The 25754-nt window shown below is 44.5% G+C and overlaps 1 protein-coding gene across 2 annotated transcripts; it reads right to left on the bottom strand.

Moving 5' to 3' along the window:
- Positions 1-460: 460 nt before the first annotated feature.
- Positions 461-24567, bottom strand: LOC144136738 (sarcoplasmic calcium-binding proteins I, III, and IV-like). Of its 2 annotated transcripts, none has more exons than XM_077669315.1 (7): positions 24354-24567; positions 17507-17895; positions 15449-15501; positions 9157-9294; positions 6204-6315; positions 1826-1923; positions 461-830 (listed from the first exon to the last, which is right to left on the bottom strand). In XM_077669315.1, exons 2-7 carry the CDS (start codon positions 17601-17603, stop codon positions 711-713), a joined length of 618 nt encoding a protein of 205 aa, XP_077525441.1. In that variant the 5' UTR covers positions 17604-17895; positions 24354-24567; the 3' UTR covers positions 461-710. The 2 variants fall into 2 exon arrangements, with proteins under 2 accessions (XP_077525441.1, XP_077525440.1); XM_077669314.1 differs by lacking the exon at positions 24354-24567 and adding an exon at positions 18643-18798.
- Positions 24568-25754: the final 1187 nt, after the last annotated feature.

The following is a 25754-nucleotide window of genomic DNA, read 5'->3' as shown; positions in this document are numbered from 1 at the left end:
TATAGGCCTTGGGACTTTTTAGGTGCAATTATTGTAAAATTCGTGTAATGTGATTACTGTATAAAGATACATGCTGTTAGTAAATTATGCAGTTGCCTTTTGTCCTTCCCATAGTATTGTTTTCGTACCATAAGAGTATAAATAAACAGCTATTTTATGGCGTCTGCATGTCACATGCCGGGGTAACATACTAGTGTTTATTATACCGAGTCTTTAAACTTCTGACATTACTTGTAAATGCTCTTGGGTTTTCCTTTCTAGCGCCCCCAGCAGCTAATAGTATTTGCTGTCTGTGTGCTAATAACTTGTAGAATTCACTTTGACTTCAATACTTCCATTTTAACTTAACTGACCTTTTAATTAATCTAAAAAAATGCTTTTTTTCTTTTTTTTCGAATTCGCTTTGACTATCCTCTCATCTGTGACAGGAAATTGAAGGAATATTTGAAGTTGCATGAGGTATGTACAGAAACTGTCCTTTTTATTTTATTAAACAACGCTCAATACTAAGGCACTAAATGATTTACATTGTCATAGGCGAAGAACATGGTACGTATACATTGGTCCATTCGAAGGCATGCGAGGCTTGCAGGCAGCGAGCTGAAGAAATCTTTACGCCACTGACTTGTGTGCCATTGGATAACGCGCTTGAAGCGAGGTTGACGACTGGACATTCACGCACAAGCGTACACACAGACGTCTCTACGCAGTCAATGCCGAAAATCGAGCCGCCCTGTGATGAAATTACCGAGTGCGCACTCATCTTCAGAAGTCAGATACTCTTCGGCTAGCTCGCAGAAATAGTCGTAGTCCAGCCTCTTCGTGTCATTCTAAACAGCAGAAAAAGAAAGTAAACAATTGGGTGACGTGATCAAGCTTTGGAACTTCAAGTCAGGGCAATTAGTCTTAATCAGCAATTAAGGTCTATTTTGAAATTAGATTTCCTTCTGCTAAGCTAAGTCTAAACCCATAAGTCGCTATGAGACGTGCATGCAGGAATTCTATCCTGTGTACGAGAGCTGTAGTTTTCTTCCGAATATTTCTGATTTTCTGGTATTTACGCTTTTGACTTCGCAGAAAATCCTTCCTTTTTGAATATGGACATCACACGCGCTCGACCTGTACATATGTTATTGCGTAAATAGCACACCTGTATATAGCACTTCTCTCCCCCTTATCCTATCCGCCTGCCCCCACACCTCTTTAATTTCATTTCTCCAGGCTGCCTGCTATCCCTTTATTTCCGCTGCCCCAGCTCAGGTGCTTCCCGCAGCGATGCAGATGCCGGGGTTAGCAAAAAAATTTTTTTTTCTTCCTTTCTATTGTTAGTTTAAATGAACCGCTACTATTACTACTACACCGCGGAAAAATAACTCCTCACGGAAATGTTCGCACTTCACAGTTTGTGAGTTCGCCAGCAGCGGAAAATAGGTCAAATATGCCTGTTCAAGTTTTCTAGCAGGTACAAAAACAGTGCCCCTGATTTATACGTATATACATTATGGGTTGAGGAGCTCTCCTCAGAATTCATTTCAATGGCCTATTACTGTGAAAATACCGTTCAGGATACGGCCAGTTCGAAATAAAACATGGTGTTAGCACGCAGCCAACTATGTCCCTTTAACTTATGCACACAACTAACTCTCTTTTAAGAATTTTTCCGCGGACGAAAGATGCCGATAACTCTTTTTTTTTTCGTTTGATGCCGAAATAAACATAGACTTGCTTACTCAGCCTGAATAAAGCGTTTTGTATATCACATGCATCATTATTAAGAGACAGCTGGGGCCAACGGTGCAGTAAAATTCTGCAAATGCCAACAAACCTCCGTCATAATCAAGTAACACTGCCTCGATTGCTTTTGGGGAATGCCAAAGTCCTCCAGTACGTAGCTAAATTCGTCGCTGTCTATGACACCGTCCCCTGCAACAGAAACAAATGATAAAATGAAGAGTAGTACTTTCAAAGATTAAAGCAGGAACGACATAAAGAGAACAGAAAACATATAAGCAGATAGAAAAGCCATCGGTTGTGTGGCAAATGATGCTGCCGTTTTCCACAATGCGGCACACGAAGCAGCCCTTACGGGCGCTCATATCTTCATTTGCATGAGGAGAAATGTAAAGCAGGCAACTATGCAAAGCACACCAAGCCCAAGAGTAAACGCCGCATATTTTATTGCAATCTTGTTTAACAAAGCTCTCCAAAACGTTATGCAAGATCTTATATTATTGCTGCCAAGAGAATAATTATCTGCCGTCACTAAGTCTATACTGCAGTAACACTATGTATATCTTTAACTTGGTTCCAACCAACACACAGAAAAACACAAACTAAAAATATGCACGCAAACTTTCAGCTGTGGTTTTATTAGATCTCCCGCGCGAATAGTGCATTTCCATCGTACTATTGACAGGCTTCGAGAACACGCGCCCTGTCTTCATTAACAGTAGACGTTTAAATATTACAATTCATTTATTTATTTATTTATTAGTTACCTGCATCGCCCCGCAGGGCATTACAGCAGGGGGGTACAGACTTCATTTATAGGTATAAAGCAATTATTGCAGTGCATGGAAAAATGCTTCGTTAGATGTAATACATACAATGCTCGATGGCAAACTGTTCCAGTCCCGAACAGTTCTAACAAAAAAAGAATAACGCAAGACGTCACCCTTGCAAGAAAATTATCTGACCTTCAAACAGTGGTCTAGTCGCTTTGATATATAATGAGGTGCCTGGATATATTGTTCGCGGTTTATGCCAGTTTTTGAATAATAAATCTCATGGAAAAATTTCAATCTGATGTACCTTCTACGGTCCTTCAACTCTTGCCAGTTAAGTTTTCGTTTGCTTTCCGTCATACTAACTTGCCAATTATAATTACCAAGAACAAATCTAACTGCCCTATTCTGAATTTTCTCTAATTTTCCTACACACTCAGATGTGTGTGGGTCCCAGCAAACACATCCATATTCAAGTATGGAGCGTACGTAACTGAAATACAGCTGTGTTTTTAAGTTACTTGGTAAATGGCTAAAATTCCGCCGTAGAAAACCCAAACGTGACGCTGCCTTATTCGCAATATAATTAATGTGCTTATTCCATCGTAAGTCCGATGTAAAAAAGACGCCTAGATATTTAAATGACTTGCTTATGTTGAGAGTAAGATCATTAATTCTATACCTATACGGATGATTAGCACGTTTTCTTGTGAAGGTGACGTGAACAGTTTTGTTTATATTTAAGGACATGTCCCAACGTACACACCAGTCTGCCACCGTATCTAAATCAGTTTGCAGGATTTGTGAATCAGAAGTGGAATTTACTACTCTGTAAACAACACAATCATCGGCAAACATCCTGAATGAAGACTGTATGCCAACTGAAATATCATTAATATACAGCAAAAACAAAAGTGGTCCCAATACTGAGCCTTGGGGAACTCCCGACGTAACTGGTGCATACTGTGAAGAAATACCGTTCAGAACAACAGCCTGCCTTCGTAACGACAGATATTCTGCAATCCACGCAATTATTTTACAATCCAGGTTATACGCTTTCAATTTGGAGAGAAGAAGACTGTGCGCGACAACATCAAATGCCTTGCGGAAATCCAAGAAAACGCAGTCCACAATTTGTTGCTTATCGATTGCCGATGCCAAATCATGAACGAACTCCACCAGCTGCGTATTGCAGGAAAATCCACGCCTGAAACCATGTTGACTAGTGCATAAGAGATTGTGTTTGGTGAGATGGGCCATAACGCAACTATATATTACATGCTCCATAATTTTACAGGTTATGCTGGTTAAGGAAACGGGTCTGTAGTTCTGAACGGAGTTTCGCATACCACTCTTATGTATGGGCACGACACGCGCTACCTTCCAATCAGCAGGCAAGTCGGTTTCATTAAGAGACTTCTGGAACAGCCGGGTGAAATACAGACATAATGTATCCGCACAATTCCTTAAAATTGCGGCAGGAATGTCATCAGGGCCACAAGCCTTAGCCTGATTCAAATCCTTCAATAATTTACGCACACCGTCAACACAAAAAGTAACTTCCGGCATGCAATCTATTTCAAGAGGTAATGCAAAACAGACAGAACGTGAACTAGGTGGCAAAAACACAGATGAAAAATAACGGCTAAACATTTCAACTTTAGCCTCATCATCATGAATGATTAACTCATCATTTTTCAGAGCAGGTACTGAGCTGTCATCCTTACCATTACGCTTCACATATCTCCAAAATTCTTTGGTATCTTTGACAAGTTTTTCTCCTAAATTCGAAAAATACAAGTCTTTAGCGATGTGAGACTTCTGTCTGAATTCATTTTTTATTGTTTTCAGCAAGGCCAAACACTCTGGCGATTTAGACAACTTGTATCTTCGATACATTCGTCGCTGTCTGCGAACAAGGGCACGTAACTCGGTGTTAAACCAGGGTTTATCTCGAGCTCTCTTACTTGATATAACGCTTAATGGAACAAAAGCTTCACGTAATTCGAACAATTTCTGTTTGAATGTACTCCATAGCTGTTCGATATTTAAGTTATCCGCGAGTTCATCAAAAGTTGGAAAGAACGAATCGAAAGCAGCGCTAATCGCCTCGTAGTTGGCCCTGCTGTAGACATAAATCTTTCGCCTAGGTGGTTTTGCAACCTTCACGTAGTGAACTAATAAATCTGCTAGAATAATATTGTGGTCGCTCAAACCAGGCAACACTTGTACATTGCATACAACATCAGGCACGTTACACAGCAAGAGGTCGAGTACGTGACCAGTTCCGTCCGTTCGTGATGGCTCATGCACATACTGACAAAAGGTGTTGGAATCTAAAATGTCAAAAAAAGTTGAGTATAGATTCCCTCGAGCTATATCTCTTGGTTCGTTAGCTGACCAGTCAATGTCTGGAAGGTTAAAGTCCCCCCCTAAAACAAGGCATTCAGTGTTAATGGTTTCAAGAAAATGAGATAAGCCAACTAGCGGCTTTACAGAAGGACCAGGAGGCCTATAAAATGACCCAAGAACCATTGCTTTCCCGTTCGGCAGTCGTACTTTGCAAACAACCAATTCAGTTTCACTATCAGAGAATTCCATTTGAGCGCACGGGACACTTTTATGGACCAAAGAAATGTAAATGTGCACGAAATGTAAATGTGTGCACGTTTCAGTGACACACATATAAATGGTAGGAAAGCATTAGACAGGAGAAGAATTGTTGCCAGACTACGGTTCCTCTTTCTGCTGTACAGGCACCAACTAAGCGTCGATTCGGAACTATTCATTCATCCGCGTGTAGTTCGTAAAACTCGATACGCCCATATTTACAACCTCGAGACATACTTTGACCCGCTGCGGTGGCTCAGTGCTTAGGGCGCTCGGCTACTGAGCCGGAGTTCCCGGGTTCGAACCCGACCGCGGCGGCTGCGTTTTTATGGAGGCAAAACGCTAAGGCGCCCGTGTGCTGTGCGATTTCAGTGCACGTTAAAGATCCCCAGGTGGTCGAAGTTATTCCGGAGCCCTCTACTACGGCACCTCTCTCTTCCTTTCTTCTTTCATTCCCTCCCTTCCCTTACGGCGCGGTTCAGGTGTCCGCCGATATATGAGACAGATACTGCGACATTTCCTTTCCCTAAGAACCAATTATTATCATTATTATTATTAGCCATACTTTGAACGTACTAATAGTTTTATGAAGTCGTTTTTCCCCCGCCCTATTTCCCTGTGAAATACGCTCACAATAGAAGTCCTTGCTCCTGTTGATGCAGATTCACTTGAAGAAAGTACACAGAAAGAATAGTTTTGAATGGCCCGTTTGATGATTGCTTACTCTTTTTGCTATGTTCTTGTTCTAGTGCACTTCTGCTTGTTTTGTTTTTGTTTTGTTGCTAGCTCATAGTAGTGCTGTATTGTATTTGTGTATTTTATCGTGTATAGCTCTCTTGCTTGGTATTCAATGAATTCAGTATGTTCTAAATAAGTACAAATAAAATAAAGTTCTGGCGGCCATAGCAGGTCTGTGGGGTGTACTAAACATTCCCGGCTCCTGAGATAATATTTTATGCTCAGAGCGGTGTACTACGCCGTGGCAGCTGCACAAACTAGAAGCACGTGTCCAGATTACCTGGTTTTGAAACATTAAGTATATAAACACTGTAAATGAGGGACCTCTATCCCGAACAAAGTGCACCTCACCTGTCCGGTCGTACATATTGAAGCGGAACCAAAGGTAAGTGACCAGCCACTTCGGTGCACCCTCCTCCTCATCCTGGCTTTCCAAGTCAGAGCGTCGCTCCCAAAGTTTTAACTGGAGGCAAAAAGAATCATCGTTACAAGCAATACTGTTCCCCAAATTAATGAGGCGCCGCTGATGTTTTCCGGATCCCATGGACCAGAGTAGATGACTACTCTTTCTTAATTTGGGCACATTTTTCGACATTGGTTTTATACACTGAACACATCGCAGCTTTAGAGCGTAGTTTATGATTGATTGATAGTAATTTCGAGACACTCAGAGACGTACTGTACGAAACACCTTGAGGACCTTGCTTTCTCTATTCTCTCAATAAAATTTAGCCTGGGAATGACATGCATTACAAAAAATGAACTGCGCCAAATTGATCCTTCGAGTTGAACGCTTGGCGCGCAAAGGAGTTTGGAAGGTTAGGCTTAATGATGATGGAAGACAATTTTATTTTTTTTCAGTGGTGCACAAACAACTTGACCAAAGGCTATCAAAGCTAATGCGCTTAGTCTGTGCAAGCTATGTTATGAAGCTGATGCTTATGAAAGGGCCTTTTACAAGGACATGTGTCGTGCCAGAAATCACAAAACAATCAAAGGGGAAACTGCAAAGGCAAAAGCTGAAATGTCGAATTTGTTTGACCAACTTCCTAATTGCGCTGTTTTTACTTAAGCCAGACTCTGGGCACACGTCGGGCTCAGTAATGTTGTCGACGCTGCGAAACACGGATGCTTGCGATGTAGCAGTACGATAGCGCTCATCAAGGTGCCAGACGCACTTATTTCTTTCATAAAAAATGTAAGAACTCAAATGCAGATGAGAACTATATGTGTCTTTAGATCCCCAATACCTCAAAAGCATTTTTTTTACTGCAATAAGAAGGGGCCTCCCGAGCCACCAGTACAAAAGCAGATTTAAAACTAAACATTTTCACAGATTTGCCTGTCTGGTTGGGTTTGAAGACTTATAATAAACTGCACATCTCCAACCAAAAATTTTAACTTTAACCCAATGTTTCGAAGCCCACTCGGCTCCTTCATCAGGGGTGACTGAGGGCAGCAGCTAGCGTGCAGTTTAGCAGATGTGCAGTTTATTATAAGTCTTCAAACCCAACCAGACAGGCAAATCTGTCAGAATGTTTAGTTTTCAATCTATCCGTGCAGACTTCGGGCTAGAAGCTATGCAGCTTGCCAAGAAGTACTTCCCTCCCATACTTAAAAGACGCTAGCTACTGCCCTCAGTCACCCCTGATGAAGGTGCCGAGTGGGCTTCGAAACGTTGGGTTAAAGTTAAAATTTTGGTTGGAGATGTGCAGTTTATTAAAAGCAGATTTCAACGTAACTTCATACTAGATTCATAACTTCAGCTAACAGCATCACCTGACAGAGGTGGCGAGGTCAGAGCTTGTAGTAGTTGATAGCTGGCTGCTGGCATGGCTAGCCTTGTGATTATAAAACGCGTCTAATGTTACCGGAGCAGAAATTGCCGGTGTAATGTTGAAGGCCCAGTGTATTCAGCTCCTCGGAGATTATCCTTTTGATCCTGACATGTTTTTATTCTTTTGCGAGATTCGAAAACTTTTTTCCCGAAATTAACTGCCTACTGACTCCACAACGGCGCTGTAAGCGATGAAAAATCCCGCACGCAGCACTGAAGAGGGCAGTACTTTACCACAGCGAGAACCTGAATTTTTTTTTTTCTCGGCAGTGAAAAGGCAAAGCATCTTTGCGGCTCCATTTTGTTGACAAGTTTATCGAATCGACAACAATACCTTCACGAAGGTTCTGTTGTCTTCGAAGTGCCCAATAATTTTAATACTGCAGTAGGTAATATTCACGTTCTAACAAGTTTCTTGTAATTAAAAATTGACGTGCGTCTTACTTGAATTCCACTAAGCCTCAAATCATTCCTGTGCGTCTTGAAACACTTAACTTATTCCCAGCAGCAGTTTCTTCATTTAGTGAACTCTTTTTTGCTTCATAGTGGATCTGGAACGTAATACTGTTTTGTTCAGAACAAAGAACACTCCTGCAGAACAGCTAAATCTTCGCGCCCAAAGATCCACTCGTAAACATTTATAACACTCGTGGAGTCATCCCATCTGAAGAATGTTACACACTTGATCTTGACGGCCGGGAGTGCGCTATATGAGTGAAGATTCGATGGAAACATGCCGCCATTGTCTTCAGTGCTTTTTTTATTTCGCTTTCAATATTACCGCTGTGCACTCTGCGTAATCCAGCACCAGCAGTTCAAAGGGCGGCCTATAAAAGCTCTGTGAACTTGTGGACGGCTCGTGAGTGGCTAGCGCAGGCCAATTTGCCGATCGTAATACTTCGTCATACGATAGCAAAAATTGCTGCACACCATGCTCTGCTACAACGCGAGAGCAGTAAAAATTCAGCTTCTTATTGCCTAGCGTTTACACTTCATTCAGAATTCACTCATTGAAGTCACCATTTTAGTAACAACAAACTATAATACAAAAGTGTACCTAGTTGAGCCAGCGTGAGTAAAAAACCTAACACTCTACAGCCTGCAGGATACCGGGATTGCTCCATCTGAGTAAGATTAGCCATACCGGTCCCGGGAAGCTCGTACACCCTTTTCAGACTTCTAGTCTTGAAGAGGAATTCATCCTGGGCCCTTACTTGTGTTAGTATTGTTTGAATCATTCCGTCGCTATAAATGGCTCCTCTAATATTTTGTTCCCCCAGACCACTGATGCACCCTCACGCCTTCATTACTGTAACCATTGCTACCTCTATCCAGCGTATTAGAATGGTAGGCAATATCACAGAGGAGAGTCGAGACATCAAAGCAAGCGTCGCAATGCGCCCATATTGCGGTCACAGCCAGGCTTTTCAGATTGGTTGACATTGATTTCCATCTTAGCCCACTTACCCACTCCTCAGCGGTGATCTTCTCGTCGGCGTCGCTGTCAGCGTCAGCTCTAAGCAGCGTCCATATTTCGTCGAAAAGCTCCTTGGTCTTGTCGAATTTACAGGTGCCCTCTTTCCATCCATTCAGTTTACATATGTGCTTGAAAGAAAAGACGGGTGTCGAGAGCAGTTTGTCAGCGTTGCCAGAAATGTTTTCGATCATCTGGCGTGAGACAGGCGGTAGGTCATATACCTTACAAAGAACATAAATGTTTTACACACACAACTTCACCAAAAAGGGACGAAAACTTCACTAAGGGTAAAATTATTGATTTGTGCATAGCGAATGGGCGCCGCTATGTGCTGCACTGGACTAGGGCCGGTACCTTTAGGGCTACCTGAATAGGCTGTGAGCAGTGACGCACTTCTGAATTATTGATTACTCAGCCTCTAAAATATGCGCCTAGGTGAAACTAAATTACGCGATACACATCAAAAAGAAAAGTTGAGAGGAGACGAAAGGGGAATAAGAAACTAAACACAAAACTAGGATAGGCGGATGGAATATCCTTCCGAAGCACAGCACTTTTTTTCTGCTAGGAAAGGTGGCTTCATTGCTGAGAATATCACAAATGGAATTCCTGATATCCTCGCACTTTCAGAGGCACCCGAACACAGGGAACGTTGCGTCATTTTAGTGAAGTATGTTCCCCGGAGCTATTCGGCCTATCAAAGGAGCCACTTCCGGGTGTGGATGCCGCTGCGCCAAATACAACCTGACCGTTCCACAAAGAAGTCTTCTCCCCTTACCCCCTTCCGGCAACTACCTATAATAGACCAGTACTTCCTCCTCATGGAAAGCTGCACTGCCCAGCTCAAGTCTAAGCAGTCAGCAGCGGCTGATCGCGCGAGCCCACTGGGTATCAGAAGGTATCGAAGTGCTGGACTGAGGACGTTGCCCACGAGTACCCTACCCGTTTCCCAGGCACCACTTTTAAAAATAAAAGCTCTTCATCACCACCATCGCAGAGAGCTTGCGGCTCTGAACTTGCTGCGTACAACGGCTATACACACGTTGAGTGCGCATAATGCGAGGCGAATGACTCAGCACTCCTGTTTGTGACCCGGATATCTATTCGTCGTCGGTTCACCGTCTGGTTTGCGCTGTTCTGATTACGAAACTATGCGTATTTTCGGCTATGTTCGGCGCGCTGCTTTCCTCGTGTCTCGACGGTGCTTGCCCATTGAAGGCGAAGTAGCGATGCACAATAAAAGGATGAACCAGTCGCGGCTGGCGAAGAATTAAAGGGGCTCTGAAACACCTTCTGAGTGGATTACATAAACTCACTCAATCACTACATTCTCTCGTCATGAAAACCTAAGCCAAACAGTGCATTTCTACACGCAGCAGAGAACCTACAATCGCGCGCGAATGTTGACGAGTCCTTTCCGGCGACTTTTTCACGCTTGCGCCGTCCTCCGTTGGCCTCACCTACGTATTTCTATTGAGAGATGGCCATTGGTTACATTCTCCTCACGCAGCTACGATGGCCGCGGCCAGTCAACCGCACTAACGAGGCAGGGAACTCCAGCCCCTCGCCGGGGAATTCCCGCGCTCGTCGGCAGCCGGCGGAGGAGCGCCGACCTTTGAGCGTGCAAAAAGTGACGAGAGGAAATGGAAAGACGCTGAAATTCAAATTTTTGACTACATATAACTCGGCCTCTACAAAACGCATTGAAAAAAATTCTTGCTGTAGGACATTCGCTACGCGGCGTCCTTTAACATCCCGGGAATATCGCGCCGTTAATCAGAGCGCCTTTCAAAGCCTCTTTAACGTTACGAGGCGCAGGTGCAAGAACCTGCAAAAGGTGTCGCCACGTGTACTTCGCTTTTGCGCAATTTCTAGCTTATCGAAGCTTTGTTTCTCGGTAAAAAAAAAAATGGGTTCTTTGCTATTCCGCAACGCTAACCTATCAGCCTAGTTTGACTAAATGTCCTTTCAAAGTTACTGTGCCAACGTTCGAATTCTCATCGCTACTGTAAACCTGCAAGGACATACAGCAACTTTATATCTGACATTTTGTTTCCATAGGACAGGACTTTTCATCTGCTCCGTATTAACTTATTCAGAAGTGAAGCAGCTTTTAAATGGCTCTTGAAAGCTTCTCGGAAGAGGCGTTTATTATTTTTATGCGCTTCCCCCCTTGTGTAGTTGCGAGATAGCTTTGAACGCCCGCTCGGTGCTGCAAATGCAACGACGTCGATGAGAGACTGCAATTCGGACGGCGCTCTATCAATAATAGGACACCATGTTCCTTCTTTGCTCCCTTTTTGCAACGCTGCTCTTATGAATGTTTCCTCTTTGCATCGTATTCACGGAAGCCTGAGAGAAGCCTGAGCCATTCTGAGAGATCGCTGTAGCGGCGTTAGGAACAAATCGCTAATGGAATTAAGGGAAACTTGCAAATATGCATTGGCGGCTCTTACAGGCTGTTTCAGTTTTGGAGTGCATAATTACACCTCTCCAAAACAAGCATGGCCCAATGTAAGTTATGCATACTATATTAAAAAAGAAATAATGAATTAAAAATAAAGATGGAAGTGCTCTATATTACCTGGGAGATATGATACTTTCGGAGAAAATAAGACGACAACAAATGTCATAGTTCGTACGATCATTTCATTAAAAGAACTGACAGGGCAGAGATGAAAGCCTCTGTTACTTTCGCTGTGTGGTAGATATAAGTGACATATGAAGGATGAGAACTGTCTCGCATTCTGAGGCCGCACAAAAATCGTATTACTTGTCAACCTACTTCGAGCCAGCCCCCCCCCCCCCCCCTTTTTTTTGTGCTGTAATGAAGAGAGCAGGTGTGTTATCACGTCGCGGGTCTTCATCGCAGCAGCTGTGGCTGCCAGTCACGAACGCTGCGTGTGTGTTTCTTTTGTTAAGGTTTGTTGTTGTTCTGAGCGAGCGCTGGCTAGATTGCAAGATTGCGCTAGCTAGAGGCACAGCGTGCGCTGGCTAGATTGTTTCCTCATTCTCAATTTTATTTTATTCTTATCCTCTAACAATTTCAGAGGAAAGATGGAGTTCAAAGAACTCCTCTGGAGGTTGCGACCAACAAATTGTATTCAAGCATCTGGTCGCTGGGCCAAATTGCCAAGGAGAGCTAACGAAATAGTAAAGTTATCTGACAAAGGACATGCTGAGTACTGAAACTAAATTTCTTGAAACTGGTATGAACACATTGACGCGAAGAAATACACATACGCGAAAGAGAAGAGAGGAGGACGGACAGGTTTCAATATGCTAAACCCACTAGCCCGGCAACATGCTTTACTAAGCTGCAAATTAACTTTCTAAGTCATTAATCTCCGGGTACCCTTTCCCCCGCTTGCACTCTTGGTAGAGTGCTGAATAAGAATACCTGCGCGCACATCATTTATTCTGTTCAATGATAAAAGTCGGCGTGCTGCTATGAATCACACTTTTTTTCTCAAGCCCTGTCTCTACAGAGCGCCACTTCAGGAAAAAGTGCACAATACCCGGCATGCTACGCGCGCTTGAGCGTCCTGGAATCTAGCGTGTTACTAGAGAACAGCAGCGATAAGCCACCACCCTGGCTAGGTCACGTTAGAAACGCAGAGTTTGGGACAATGTTTCATTTAAACCAGGAGTGCTCAAAGTAGCCGATTTCTATTTCACTCTGCGAAAATGAAAATAAATAATGGAAGCAAAGAAGCAAGAAATGAGTAGAAACACAAATATAGCAAGAAAGCAAGGCGGAAAGAACCACGCGGCTACCACCTTTTCATCAGTGCTTTTAACCCACTCTAGAGGTCTAAAGCGAGACGCTATAGGCGCCCAAAAGCTACAGGCACTTTAGGCTGGTGAGTACTGAACTAAACCTCTCTAACAACAAATGTTCCTACACACGTCTATTGCCGTGGTTAGCGTTATGGTGATTTGTTATAAACATGCCTGCAATATTCTTCATTATCTCCACAATGTCAGCACACTAGGCGTGCGTCTCCTGCCCTCTCCTGCTTGGAGGCGTGGCCACGTGCTCAGGTAATAGAAGTTTTCAGGACCTTCGTAAACAACGATGTTGGCCAAGCATTGTTCGGAATACGAGTGCTTCGTGCGTCACAGGACAATGGGTTAACCAACACCAGAGCAAACAGCGAAACTCTTCATGGCTTTCAAATTTTAGAATTCGCACAATGATTGGCACAAAAGTTCTAGACTGGCGAGCTGCCTGGGCCACAGTTTATAGGTAACACGACGCTGCTGACGTAACTGATGATAAAACTCATAGGCGTCACCCTCTCCTGCTAGCGTCTGAAAATTTGAATCAGGAAGACGGCGCGCATGTTACAGTCTCTCCTTGCAATGTCGTATGAAATAAAGCTTCAACTTGTTTGCCGAGCAGGGCAGCTACCTCTTGGAAAATCAGCTCACTGTCGCTTAGGTAATTAATGGCGCTATGCTTTTGGTACCGCTTCATCCCTGCGTCACGCGGAGCTTTTGTTTTCATTTTCGCGCGCAAATTCATTTCTCCGCCTGCTGGCAAGAGATGGCGCTGCGAACCACTCGTTCAATGAAGTGCGTTTCGCCCTCGGCGCTGCAGAACGAATGCCTTCATAGACCGTTTTATGCTGACCACCAACTTGCAAAGTCCATGTGGCTTTAGAACGAAGAGCTCAGAATAACTGATATAGAGCGGAGCAACGCGGGTACAGTGAGAACGTGCCGTAAAACGAAGTTCATGTACGAACATAAGAATGTAATTCGATAACTATGAAAACGATAACGCAGTCCAAGAGCTCGCGATATAATAACACTCTCCCTGTGTTCATTATTTTAGTATTTGTCAGCTCCGATGGCTTAGTGTTCGTAAGCATAAAAAAATTCCTATATATTAGCATTCATGGCTATGAGCAAGCTATATAAAGTCAGGGAACGGAGAGGCTTCGGAGAACATGCGAAATGCCTAATACGAAATCTTTAAAATTTGTTCCTTTGTGAGCAAGAAGCGCTCAAAAAGGTCAAGATTTGTCAGACTGAAACAAACAAACAAAGATAGGGTAGAAGGTCGGCACTAATGGAGATGGTACCAACGTAGTAAACAAGAACTACGCAGTGTGAATCTAGCTGCATAGTAAGTTGAGTGACATGATGTAGTATTCAGTCCCGGGGTATCCACTGAAAACGTGGCGTTCTTAACAAAGCCAGGCTCGACATCTTAGCCAAAAAAAGGTTATCGCAGTGCACTCTGGCTTTTCAGAGACCCTAATCTACTTCCAGCTTCCTGTCTGCCTCGTCAAAACAGTGGTTGGTCTTCCCATAAAACCTCAAATAGCTTCCGTCACGCATTACACAAACTACGTTTAGGGCCCTCGGCCCTTGAACATTAGTACAGAAACATCACCGCCCTCATTTTCTTACAAGTCTTTCTGTCAGAGAAAGAGCCTTTCAAAAACAAAATTTTGACTGAAAAAAAAAAAAAACTCCAGATGCCGAGAAAAGCGTTCAGTGCTTCTGTAAATGTCTGTAATCGGTTTTTACGAGAAATACTGATCCACGCAGGCTAAGCGAAGTCGTCGGATGTGGTGAGACCGTTGTCCGAGCGTCCGCCGTCCTGATGTTGTCATCATCACATGGGGCATTTATTTATTTCACTGCGCAACTAAGGCTATCTCATCGACTGCCACGTGTTCTGAACAGGTGATGTCTAAAAAGCAGGAACACAAACTGTTGTTCCTAAACAGCGCAGGAAGTGGTTTATGATAAAAATGACTAAGTCCAAGCATGTACAGACTCGTCGTATTGACTCAATATTAATACCCAATGAATTAAGCTGTGAGTACGAATATCACAGTTTGAGACCAAGGAGCTCCTTCTGCACATTTGTTAAACCCCGCACACATTTCAACAGCAACTCTTTAGTCGATATAAGGAAGTTAATGGACAACAACCTCAAAGGTCACACAAAACGTGATACTATGGCTTATCTTGGACAAGGATTTCGACGCGTGCTTTCGAGGAGTAGCACGGAGTAGCGTGAGTTTGATATTGGCTGCATATTTTCCCAACTCTCTCAAAATTTCTCACTGCAATTATGAACAAAAAAAAAAGGAACTCCTTGTACCTTCCCAACTCGACTAGTTTAGTTAATGGGCTGCGATAATCTGCGATAATGGCCTTTCTGGACTTGCGAAGACCTGCTTCTCATGTTATGATTAAGCCTCTAGAAGGACAGTGTTCTGCTTAATTAAAAATTTTACATATTCCTAAATTTAGACTCACCAGTCTGGCCTTGTTGAAATCATCTATGGTTATAACGCCGTCCTTATTAAGGTCTGAAAATGAAAAAGAAAACAGCGCAGTGGCGATTAAATTTCGCATGATTGGCGTGCTCCTCGTGGGGTGCACCAGACTGAAAGTTGGGATTCACCAAGAAATGTTATGTTAATCCGGAGGCAAACTACAAACAGCTACGATATATTAAAGCTGTTGGAGTTTTGTTGTTTGCGCTGCCGCACATTAAGGTTTACTGTCCGCAGTGACAAGAACCTTCGAGTAATACTGTGCGCTAAATGCTTGTAGCTCGTGCAGAATATTGGCACTTGAGCAAATTGCCCGGACGGATTCCCCGGTAACGGATACATTAAATAGCTTTAGAGGATAGACCTAGCTCAGCCTTCCCAATTATAGAAAAAATTGTTAGCCTTGACAATAAGCAGTAAAAATTACCAAGAAAGTTCGGTAACAAGATCGTTTGTACTTTAAAAAAAGCCGTTTTTGCAAACACGTTCCATTCAGTACATTTTAATGGCACGTAACCAGAAACAATATATGACAGAGCAGTAACAGAATGGCATGAATTTCAAAACAAGGACAGGTTAATACTGCATGATGATGAATATTAAAGGGAGGAAACAAATTTTTGAACTGATCCCGTATATTTAATTTCATACCACATGAAGTCGCTCTTGTACAGCATGAGCAACACGTATCAACCGTCACAATATAACAAAAATTCCACTATTAACCCAAGAAAACATAGCTTAGTTTACTGGGGCTGAGTTCGTGAAAGTCGAAGAAAGACGTTATTGTATAAGTCACAATCTCCGTCACTTAAGCCGCCCCCTTCCTTGCAATCCTCCCTCCCCGATGGAGTCTCTTTGTAGGCCAATCAGGGCCTATTACGAAGTGGTCTTTTCGTGCTGGACGACAAGCCCTGTATACTTTCGAAACAGAAATAAGACGCCCACATAAAAAGAGCCGCCGCATATGTGTCAGTCGTCACTCCCTATTATGCCTTATAGAAATATCAAGGCAATATCTAAATAAATGCTAAGCATGTCTCCTGGCTATAAGTCCTAATTATGAATATTTTAGAATTGCAGCGGCTGAAAGACATCGGGCAAAAGAAAAATAGGCAAATTTAAGCGCCAAAGGTTCTTTAGGAGATCAAAGGTCAGAGAATTTTGTACATTTATTAGGAGATTTCAATACTGACTCTGGCAGCGCGATTGCTCTCATTTACGGCCACGTTAATGCCTTAGGTTGCTGCAAGACCGGGTGCTATGCATCGTACGTACGTCCTTAGTTGTTTAGCGTAAAAAAAGAATAAAAAGCAATGCAGCAGCCGTAAAGTCCAGTGACAACACGCGCCTGTGTCTGCAGTGGCATAGCCTCGGAGACTGTTTAAGTCATCGGATAAGAAACAACGGGCGCTAAATGTAAGTGTTACCACTGGTCATATTTATCGCAAATTCTGAAAAATAGGTAGCATCATTGACCACGACATCGGAGGTGCCGCCTATACATGTTTGTTCTATTTCGCACCAACTTATACCCTGCAGCCAATGGCAAATCGGCGACCAGCAACTTCTTTGCGATAGTGACGGCAGTGTAATCCCGAAGACGGCGGCATAGGGCAAATGAGCATCTTAAACAAAATATGAGTATCATGGGGTTTTAACATCGCGAAGCAATTCAAGCTAGGAGGGATGCTAGTGTGGAGAGCTCCGGATTAATTTTGACCACCTGGCGTTCTTTAACGAGAGATTAATACGCCCGCTGCGGCCGGGATCAAACCAGCGACCTTAGGGTGGGCCGCCTAACGCGAAAGCTACTGAGCCACCGCGGCGGATCGCTAGCATGTGTCATGTCCTGGAATTCTCGATGCGCTCGCTGCGACGCAAGAGTTGGAATACAGCCGCATTGCACTTCCGGCTCAGCGAACATCAAATGTAGTCTGAATTAATAAGAGAATACACTTCAGTGGGGCTTCCGAATCAAACATTTGCGAGAAGACAAAATAGAAGAAAAGGAGGAATAAAGGGCGTTGCTTCTTACCATAGAAAGTGTTGAACTCGCACAGGAGCTTCTTGCGGCGAAAAGGAGACACCTTGGGCTCCTTGCAGCCGTGTATCTTGACAAGCACCTGGCCCATGACGTCACGGAGCAGCGGCACAACCTCGCTTCACGGCAATCAGTGCAGTTCGTGTCGGTGCGTACAAGGAGGCGCCGGGAATAATCAAGGCCCGGCGGCCGTCATGTGGACAGTGTGTGTCGTGCGCCGACCGCAGATGAAATACGATGGGGGCGAGAGACGACTCGGCAAACGGCCAACAGCCCGGCTCGCAGCGGTCCTCTGTAACGGCGACGTGGCCTGGCACACCGCCGAAGGCGCGCAGGCCTCACTCACGACGCGTCCAGTGTCATCGTGGCACGTGTCAGTCGCGCTGCAACGGAATGCAAAACGAAGCTGAAAATGCGCGCTTCGGAGACAAAGCCGGGTTAGTTCCGAGTCTCCTATTGCCAATCATTTTGCACGTCACAAAGGAGGAGCATGAGATGGAAATGGCTGATTGATGACGCGAAAAAAACCCGCTTAACTCAAGTCACAAGCCATCAAAAATTCACTTGTGTTGAGAGAAACGAAATCGCTCTTTATGGTGTTTCTAGCTTTGCGTCGCTGTTATATTACCGCCAGCTGTTAGCTAACATTTTCCAGTGTGATGCTCTTGCCACAAAGTTGTGACATCAAAAAACCGGAAGAAATCAATTCGCTTCCGTCGTTGTCGCTAATGAGATCTGACTCGAACGTCACACAGCGCATGCGCTTCCCAGCGATTACGCGTGCTGCATGAAATAAGCAGGTGTTGCTTCAAGCGAAGCGAAGCGCGCGTTAGCAGCTATGGGAATCCGAGGAAGAAAGTAGCAAAGAAAAAAAGGATACGTTGTCAGTTTTCTTGGCTCACAGAGCCATCTACCACAGTGCATTCGCGAAGAAAAAATATAAAGCCAGGAAGTACGTGCCTTCTAGCTGCGGGCAACGAGAACTGCAAGATGGAGAAATGGCGCTCGGTGGGCGTATCTTCCGAGACCCGAAGTGCTACGGGCGCAAGAGTATCTAACAGGAAATGGCCCGCCCGCCACGCTCGACACAGGTTGCCGCGCGCTGTACACAAGAACGAAGCACCACTCACAAGGCTGCAGGAGATTCAGGACCAATTTGCAGTGAAGGTACACACTCGCTAACAGTGGCTCTGTCGGTGATCAGTTGTAGCGGCAGTGCTTCCCAGACTCAGCGACAAGGCGTTGCTGACGTATAGACGGCAGAGAATGCGCGTGCGGAAGAATACAGACGCGACGCGTGAGCGGAAACCGCCATTTTCTTTTTTCTGCCTTTCGCTGCTGATGGCATTCGCCTGTTTCGTTTTTTTTTTATTTTTTCGCCGCTGCGTCAGACGGCCCGTGCGTCGTTCGAGACCCGACGAGATGCCATTGGCGACGTTCCCTTGACTTTTCGCTCCAGAATGTAGACCGCGACGCGGCTGCTGTAAGTGCACCCAAAAGGCAACCAAACGTGTCTTTACAAAGCGTGCCCGTAAAAGTGCCTCCCATTGAATGACACGAAGTCAAGCTCGTACGCGCCCGCACACGCATCATATGTGCACGTATACTAGCTACATATACTGGTGTTTAACGAGTATGCTCAAGAGGCAATGAGGAGGCCTGTGTGGAGACGTGAACCGCGTCATGAAGGAAAGATGGAAGGAGGGTGAAAGGGGGGGGGGGGGGGTGATAAGGAAGGAAGAATTGCAGGAACACAAACTTAATCTCTGCAGCGGAGAGTTTCAAGCATTCACAAGAAGGGACGAATTCGATTTCTTTTTTTCTCGTGAGTTGTCATGGGAAGCGGTGGATTCTAAATTGAAAAACGTTCTCATTGTACACCAGTATGTGTTGGCAATGCTTCGTTCGGCACTGAATTTGAATTTCTGACACTGAAACTTTGTGCACATTAGTTACCATGTCATTGCGGGTGGCAAGGACGAGACCGTCATTTTAGAGCCGATCTTTTCTAAACAAACTAATGTAAATCACTTCGGATTTGTTTGGCCCGACTAAGCTTGAACATCTACTGTCACGAAAAAAAAAAAACGCTGCCTGACTATCTCACCTGCTTTGTTTTCCGCTTTCAACTATATCGATGAACGCTCTTCATGACACCGGTGGGATCCGAACCTACGACCTCCGAATTCGCAGGTAGTGGCCCACCGGCGGAACGTTTACCGCGTGCTTGAAAAATTGCTTAAGTATCTGTGGCGTACGAGTTTCTCATATATCGCACCGAAACTGGTACTAGAGCAGTTATGCCGCATTTAGGCCTGTAATGAGCAATGAAAACATTTTTTAACTATTCGCGTAAAAAATATTATGCAAATAGAGGAGAAAAAACCCCTAAAACCTACAGCGGAAAAAGTCAAGTTCGCAGTCGGTCTTCTTTACCAAAAAACTTAAGAATGTCTATATTATAATGAAATGTCACAAAACGCGGCACCTGCGCTGTTGTCACGAACATCTGCACGTTGTATTGCCGCAGCGCCCAATTTCCGACAGAAGGAAGGGCTATGCAGTGAGTTTTCGTTACAGGAGATCGCATGAAGTGTAGCTGCGAAAAATTAGTCACGCAGTAACCGCGAGACTTATACACTACGGTTTTGTCCTAAGAGCAGTGCACTATATGAAGACCATAAAAAGTGGTCTTCCACCCAGTAGCGAACCGGGAATTAGTGCAAAATGTATCTATGCGAAGGGCACGTTACACAATGTGTGGATCGACGACTTACTTGTATATAACGGTACACCTAATAGCTCTTAATAAATACACTCTAAGCCGCCGCGGTGACTGATTGGTTATGATGCCCGGCCGCTAACCCGAAGGACGCGGGTTCGATCTTGGCCGCAGCGGTTGCATTCTCATAGAGTGCTAATGAATGAGGCCCATGCACTGAATAACCCCAGGTGGTCGAAATTATCCGAGGCCCTGCAATGTGGCGTCCCTCACACGCTAAGTCGCTATGAGACTTTAAATTCCATAAACCAAAAATAACTGTTCTTTTTCTTTAAGAAAGATTTTGTTATATTTCACTTTTGTGCTTTTTTGTATGTTCTTTTTGATGGGGAAGAAATTTAAGCTCAAAAGCGGCACTTCCTTCGCGTTCACAAATGGAACAGCTGTGGAACGGCAGCAATCGCAGCACGGCGGTCCACATCAGTAATTCTGTGTGCGTGACGACGTAAAAAAGCATATAAGACCACCTCGGAGTGCTGGACAAGTCATGGAGCACGTGCCAGAAAAGCGACGGCGTTATTTAATAAACTGCATTGTCTTGTGCATTTCACATTTTTTACAGCTCTATCTTGCCAGCGTGTAGTCCGCTATCACGCTCACTTGCCATTGATTTCAGCGTCGCGATAGTGAAGGCAGTTATTTTCGTGGATTTCTAACACAACTGTGGCGTAAATGCGTACTTTGTGTTCTCAATTTCTCTGAGCGATAAGAAGAATGGGGTAATTTCTTTTTTATTATTTTGGCCATTTCTTGAAGCCGTCGATAGCAAGACAATATGTCGAACTGCAGCAGAAATCTATATACACTCACCTCAAGCGCGTACAGCCGCAGACCTTGCTTTCGCGAACCAGCAGAGAAACCTTTGTTTTTAGGCCTTTGAACAATCACATGATACTTGTAAAGAGCTCCAGGAAAGCTGGGAAATCCGTGGTAATATTTTTAAAACTACTAAGCCCTCTTTTACTTCCTATATATTTGTAATTGAAGATTTCTAACACCCAATACTACTGACCACCTGCATTCCCTGCAGTAAATGGTTAACTTATAGTGCCGTTAACTAATGAGCAGACTACAGTACCCTTACTTGTGCTGGGGCAGGAGATAACGCGCGCTTGGTTGAATGCTATCCTTTACTACAAATGTTTCTGCTTTCACGTGTTTCCGCTGACTGAACCAGTATGCCTGTTAGAAACTGACAGAATCCAGATAGCTGTGGATAGAGTGCGATTGTTACTTTCCGTGTCTCAAGGCAGTAGACTTTATTGTTCTCACCACATTGTGCTGCGATAGGCACTGCTTGAGTGCGCATCGATTTCACCCCGACGCTCGGGTCTCAAAACGCACCGCCTTCGTAGAAATGGAGCTAGTGAACAATGCAGCTGTCATAAGCCACCGTACCTATCGCCTAGACAATCCAAAACCACTGCCTGGTTTGGAATCTGTCGGTTTATAATACAATAGGTTTACAGTAGTCTTACAAAGCCCTCTCTTCTGTGATCGCTTACACTCTTTGCGCTATTGAAAAAAATATAAATATACTAAACGCCGTACCCGCACCTCCCTTTGTCAATACTTAACACATCTTAAACTGCTTCTGAGTCAATCTAAATAATTCGCAAATGTCGAGTATTTCTTCTGCAATTACCAGAGGCCGCAGCCCAAGTTTTAAATTCCATTCAAGAAGGCGAGAGACAGTCAATTCTTCATTGATATTTTAGAGCAACGCTTTGTATTGCCTACTTTGGTAATGAACAAACCGCACTTTAAATGCACGGATGCCTCTGATCCGTTTAATGCAGGTACGTCTTTAATGGTTTGTTCAACGCATCTTTTCTTCAAAGAATTCTCTTTCTCCATACTGTTGGAAGAATTATGTGCACAGCTTTCCCTGCGCCAGTTTCTGGCCGCATACTCCCATTCAAAGTGCTGGAGGTGGTTACGTCTAAGTAGTGAAATACACCACTAAATAGGCCTCTTCAAGCTGCCCCGATCAGCTTTTTGCCCAAGAGCTCCAATTACGAAATAAATGAATTGAATAGAATTCAACCATGCCGTTATATTTACACCTACCTTACCCAGCGCAGTGGCGGTACACATGGCTTGCCGTTAGGGCCAGGAGAGGGAGGGTGCAGTCGGTATGCACACATGCTCATATTTTGTTCCATCGATTAAAGGCGCAGTTACTCTTCTGATCCATCGTACCTTCCGCGGGGTTCATTTCAGGCGCAAAGCTCAATAACTGTACAAATGCTTATGACGATTCCAGCTGGCCATTCTGGCTAATTTTCAGAGCGTCCCATTTATATGGAGTACTGTGAGTAGTCTCAAAATTGCACCACCTGAGTCCTTCCCAATAACATTCCTCCTTACGCGTTTCGGTTACGTGAGTCAGACATATTTTCCACCGCGAGTCAGCGAACTTTCGCAATTCAGCCATTGTGTCAAATGCATTGCCGCACTGTTCTTCTTGCGTCATTAATCAGGCGTCTGACAATGCATTCGGTACTTGGATGAACAAAATGAAAGCACTCCCCCCCCCCCCCCCCCCCCAACCGCTCCCGCCAAACTCCCACTGCCCTGCAGAGGTGTCAATATTAAGCAAAGCCAACCATACGAATTTGTTTTTAAATTATAATTTTAATCATCTATTTGCTTACCTCTTTCATAGGTAGCAGCCAAGCAAAACCTTATAGGCTAGATGTTCCCAAGTAATTGATTAGCAGCAGAAAAACTGACCACTGAAAGTCTCTTCTCACCTGTACAGTAACATCATCATTCCCACCCCCAACCTTTACATCCCCAAGAATGACAGCGTACGTGAACGTTAGGCGGTATTTTTTGTGTATTTCGTCTAACAAAATAGAGCGAACTGGGAAGTGTAATCTTAATGCGTACTGTCAACAGCCGATACGTATCTTGACGGTACCAATGACAAGCATGAGAGAGAATGTGCTCGTTTGATAACCACATCAACTTCTGACTTTTCGCAGAGTTCATGCTAAAAAACACTAAACGCTAAGCTAACCTCCTCTGTGTTGTAGATTCCCGTGGACGGCTCGACATGTAGTGCTCCTAACTCAACAGTAACCCGGCTTTACTTAAAGTTTACACCTAATGGTTAGGCTCACCGCCATTCGTCGTGGTCGATGCGAAAAGCCTGCACTGACCTGCACCTAGAAACGAGACCGTTTCTTTGAAATCTGAAGTGCTTTATACTAACTAAACTCAGAGAATATTTCATACCTTTCTGTTGCAGCATTCCTCATGCGCGCTGAGTTACATTATAAACGAATGGTAAGAACTTAAACCCCCTGTCAGGAAAAAGAACAGACTAACTTAGTTTATTCCGTACCTGGTCCCATCATGACCAACCATTATTAGCAGTCTGACAAGTCACCTGTTATGTTACTCGCTGCTAAAGTTGCAGCGAAAGCTAAGTTTAGCAACGTCTATCTGGAGCAGTTGGAAGACTAATATACTGCCAAAAAATTTAGCGTAAAAATAAAACAATTGAAATTAGGATTGCAAAAAAACTTGCCATTTCGTTTTTTTTATTCCCCAAGGCCTACATCAGCAAGTAGGCTTGTCCAAACTCCCCCATCGCTGATCCACGATGCCATACTAGTCGTCACGGCATGAACGCTCGCACAGTTTAATCACTGATCCGAGGTTACAACACAACGCGTCACGGAGAGCTTGTTGCTAGGCTGGATGGCCTACCATTCTCATGACTTCCAAAGCGCCACGCATGGCAATCCAATAGCGATCAGGACTTCAAAAAACCCTGACCGTGTGTGCATTTCTTCCTGTCGTGAACGTTGCTTCGCAGATCAGGGAAACAACGTGTCGTACTGCTTTCTTCGTGAAAAGGTTGGCGACTCATCACTTACTTTCCTACTACTATAGTGCGACTATAAAAGCAAGGAAAACCTAGATCACGGTGAAAGAAACGCCAAGTCTGTCGTGTACACAGCGTGGTCCACGTATACAAATTCGCGCGACTCGGTGGTCGCCGCCACAATAAAGCACGTACGCGAGTGAACAGAGACGCACACTCACCTCGTTACGCGCACGGCGGATGGCAGCGCTCGGAAATAAACAACCTGCGTCTCGCGGGCAATGCCGGCTCCTCTCGTCGACGGGCTCCTTCTCGGCCACGTTCGCTGCTTGGAACGCAAGCAGCCGCGCCGGCCCGGTCGTCGCGAGACCCAGGTGCGGCGCAGGTGGTCTCTATTTCCAGTTGGCCGCCGCTGCCGACGCGCGGCTGATTTACGAAGAGACCGCATTCACGGCGACGCGCGCCGAGAACCTGCAGCTTATACGGCGACACTTCGAGTCGATGGCGTCGTCGGCGATGGCGGCCGCTGCGGGATGCGGTGCGGGTCGTCGCGCTGTGCTCGATGCTAAATACGCGATCCGATTGTCCTGGGGCTCGTCCTGATGCTTCGATGAACGTAGGAAGTTTGGATGAGTGGAAAACGAGTCGTTAGCCACGGCTTGATGAAGTCAATGGCAGAGCATTCGTGGTATTTAGCCCTATAAACGGTTTTGCCTATTGCCGTTCAAAGGTCCCCTTTGAAGAAAGTGGTTAAAGGGAGCCGCCAACACATCTTCTACATTTTCAAACAGTTTGGACTGATTTGACAAACCTCATAGACAAATGGGTTCAGTATTACAGGCGCCAGAATTTCAGAAAAAGTCCCCGTTAACCCTCGATAGAAAGCTTTCCCTAGGGTGAGTGCTTTTTTTTTGTTACATATTGCAGTAATAAACCCGTTTTTAATCTTTTAGAGCTCCTCTAATAACTCGATGTCGGTAAAACGAAAGTGCATATTCGTTCAACACCCACACATAACATTTGAAAACCATGACTTGCGGGAAGCATGTTGTTGGAAGCAGCGTACTCCCAAGGAAAAAAGCGGTTTTGTTCATACCATTTTATGCCACAGTCATCACAGATTTCACGTGAAGGTATCTGTCGCTCTGTGGTGCTTAACGTACCAACGCGGCTCAAGCTATGAGGGACGCCGTAGTGGAGGGCTGAGGTTAATTTAGACCGCCTGGGGTTCTTTAGCGTGCATTGAAATCGCACAGCACACCGGCCTCTATAGCGTCTCGCCTCCGTCGAAATGCGACCGCCGCGGCCGGGATCGAAACCGCGTCTTTCGGTTCAGCATCCGAGCACCATAACCACTGAACCACCACATCAACTTTCTCTGAAGATATTGTACAACACATCAGAGACGTAAATCATAACTGTCGCTGTTTGAAATTTTAGTACAGTATGGAGCAGAGAACTACCGTGATTCTTGAGATTAGTCACGGAAATGAAAAGTGTAGGCAATGTAGCCGATATTTATGCCCGTCTGATTGATAACGTTTAAATTCGGAAACTAAATTAAGCGAAAAACGCTGTTGTAAACTAACAAAAATGTCGCAGGCATGAGCTCGCAGAAGTTC

The sequence above is a fragment of the Amblyomma americanum genome, chromosome 6 (genome assembly GCF_052857255.1).
Source record: "Amblyomma americanum isolate KBUSLIRL-KWMA chromosome 6, ASM5285725v1, whole genome shotgun sequence".
NCBI classification, from domain to species: domain Eukaryota; kingdom Metazoa; phylum Arthropoda; class Arachnida; order Ixodida; family Ixodidae; genus Amblyomma; species Amblyomma americanum.
The sequence above is the reverse complement of the archived record's forward strand: the minus strand, read 5'-3'. Positions and strand labels throughout refer to the sequence as shown.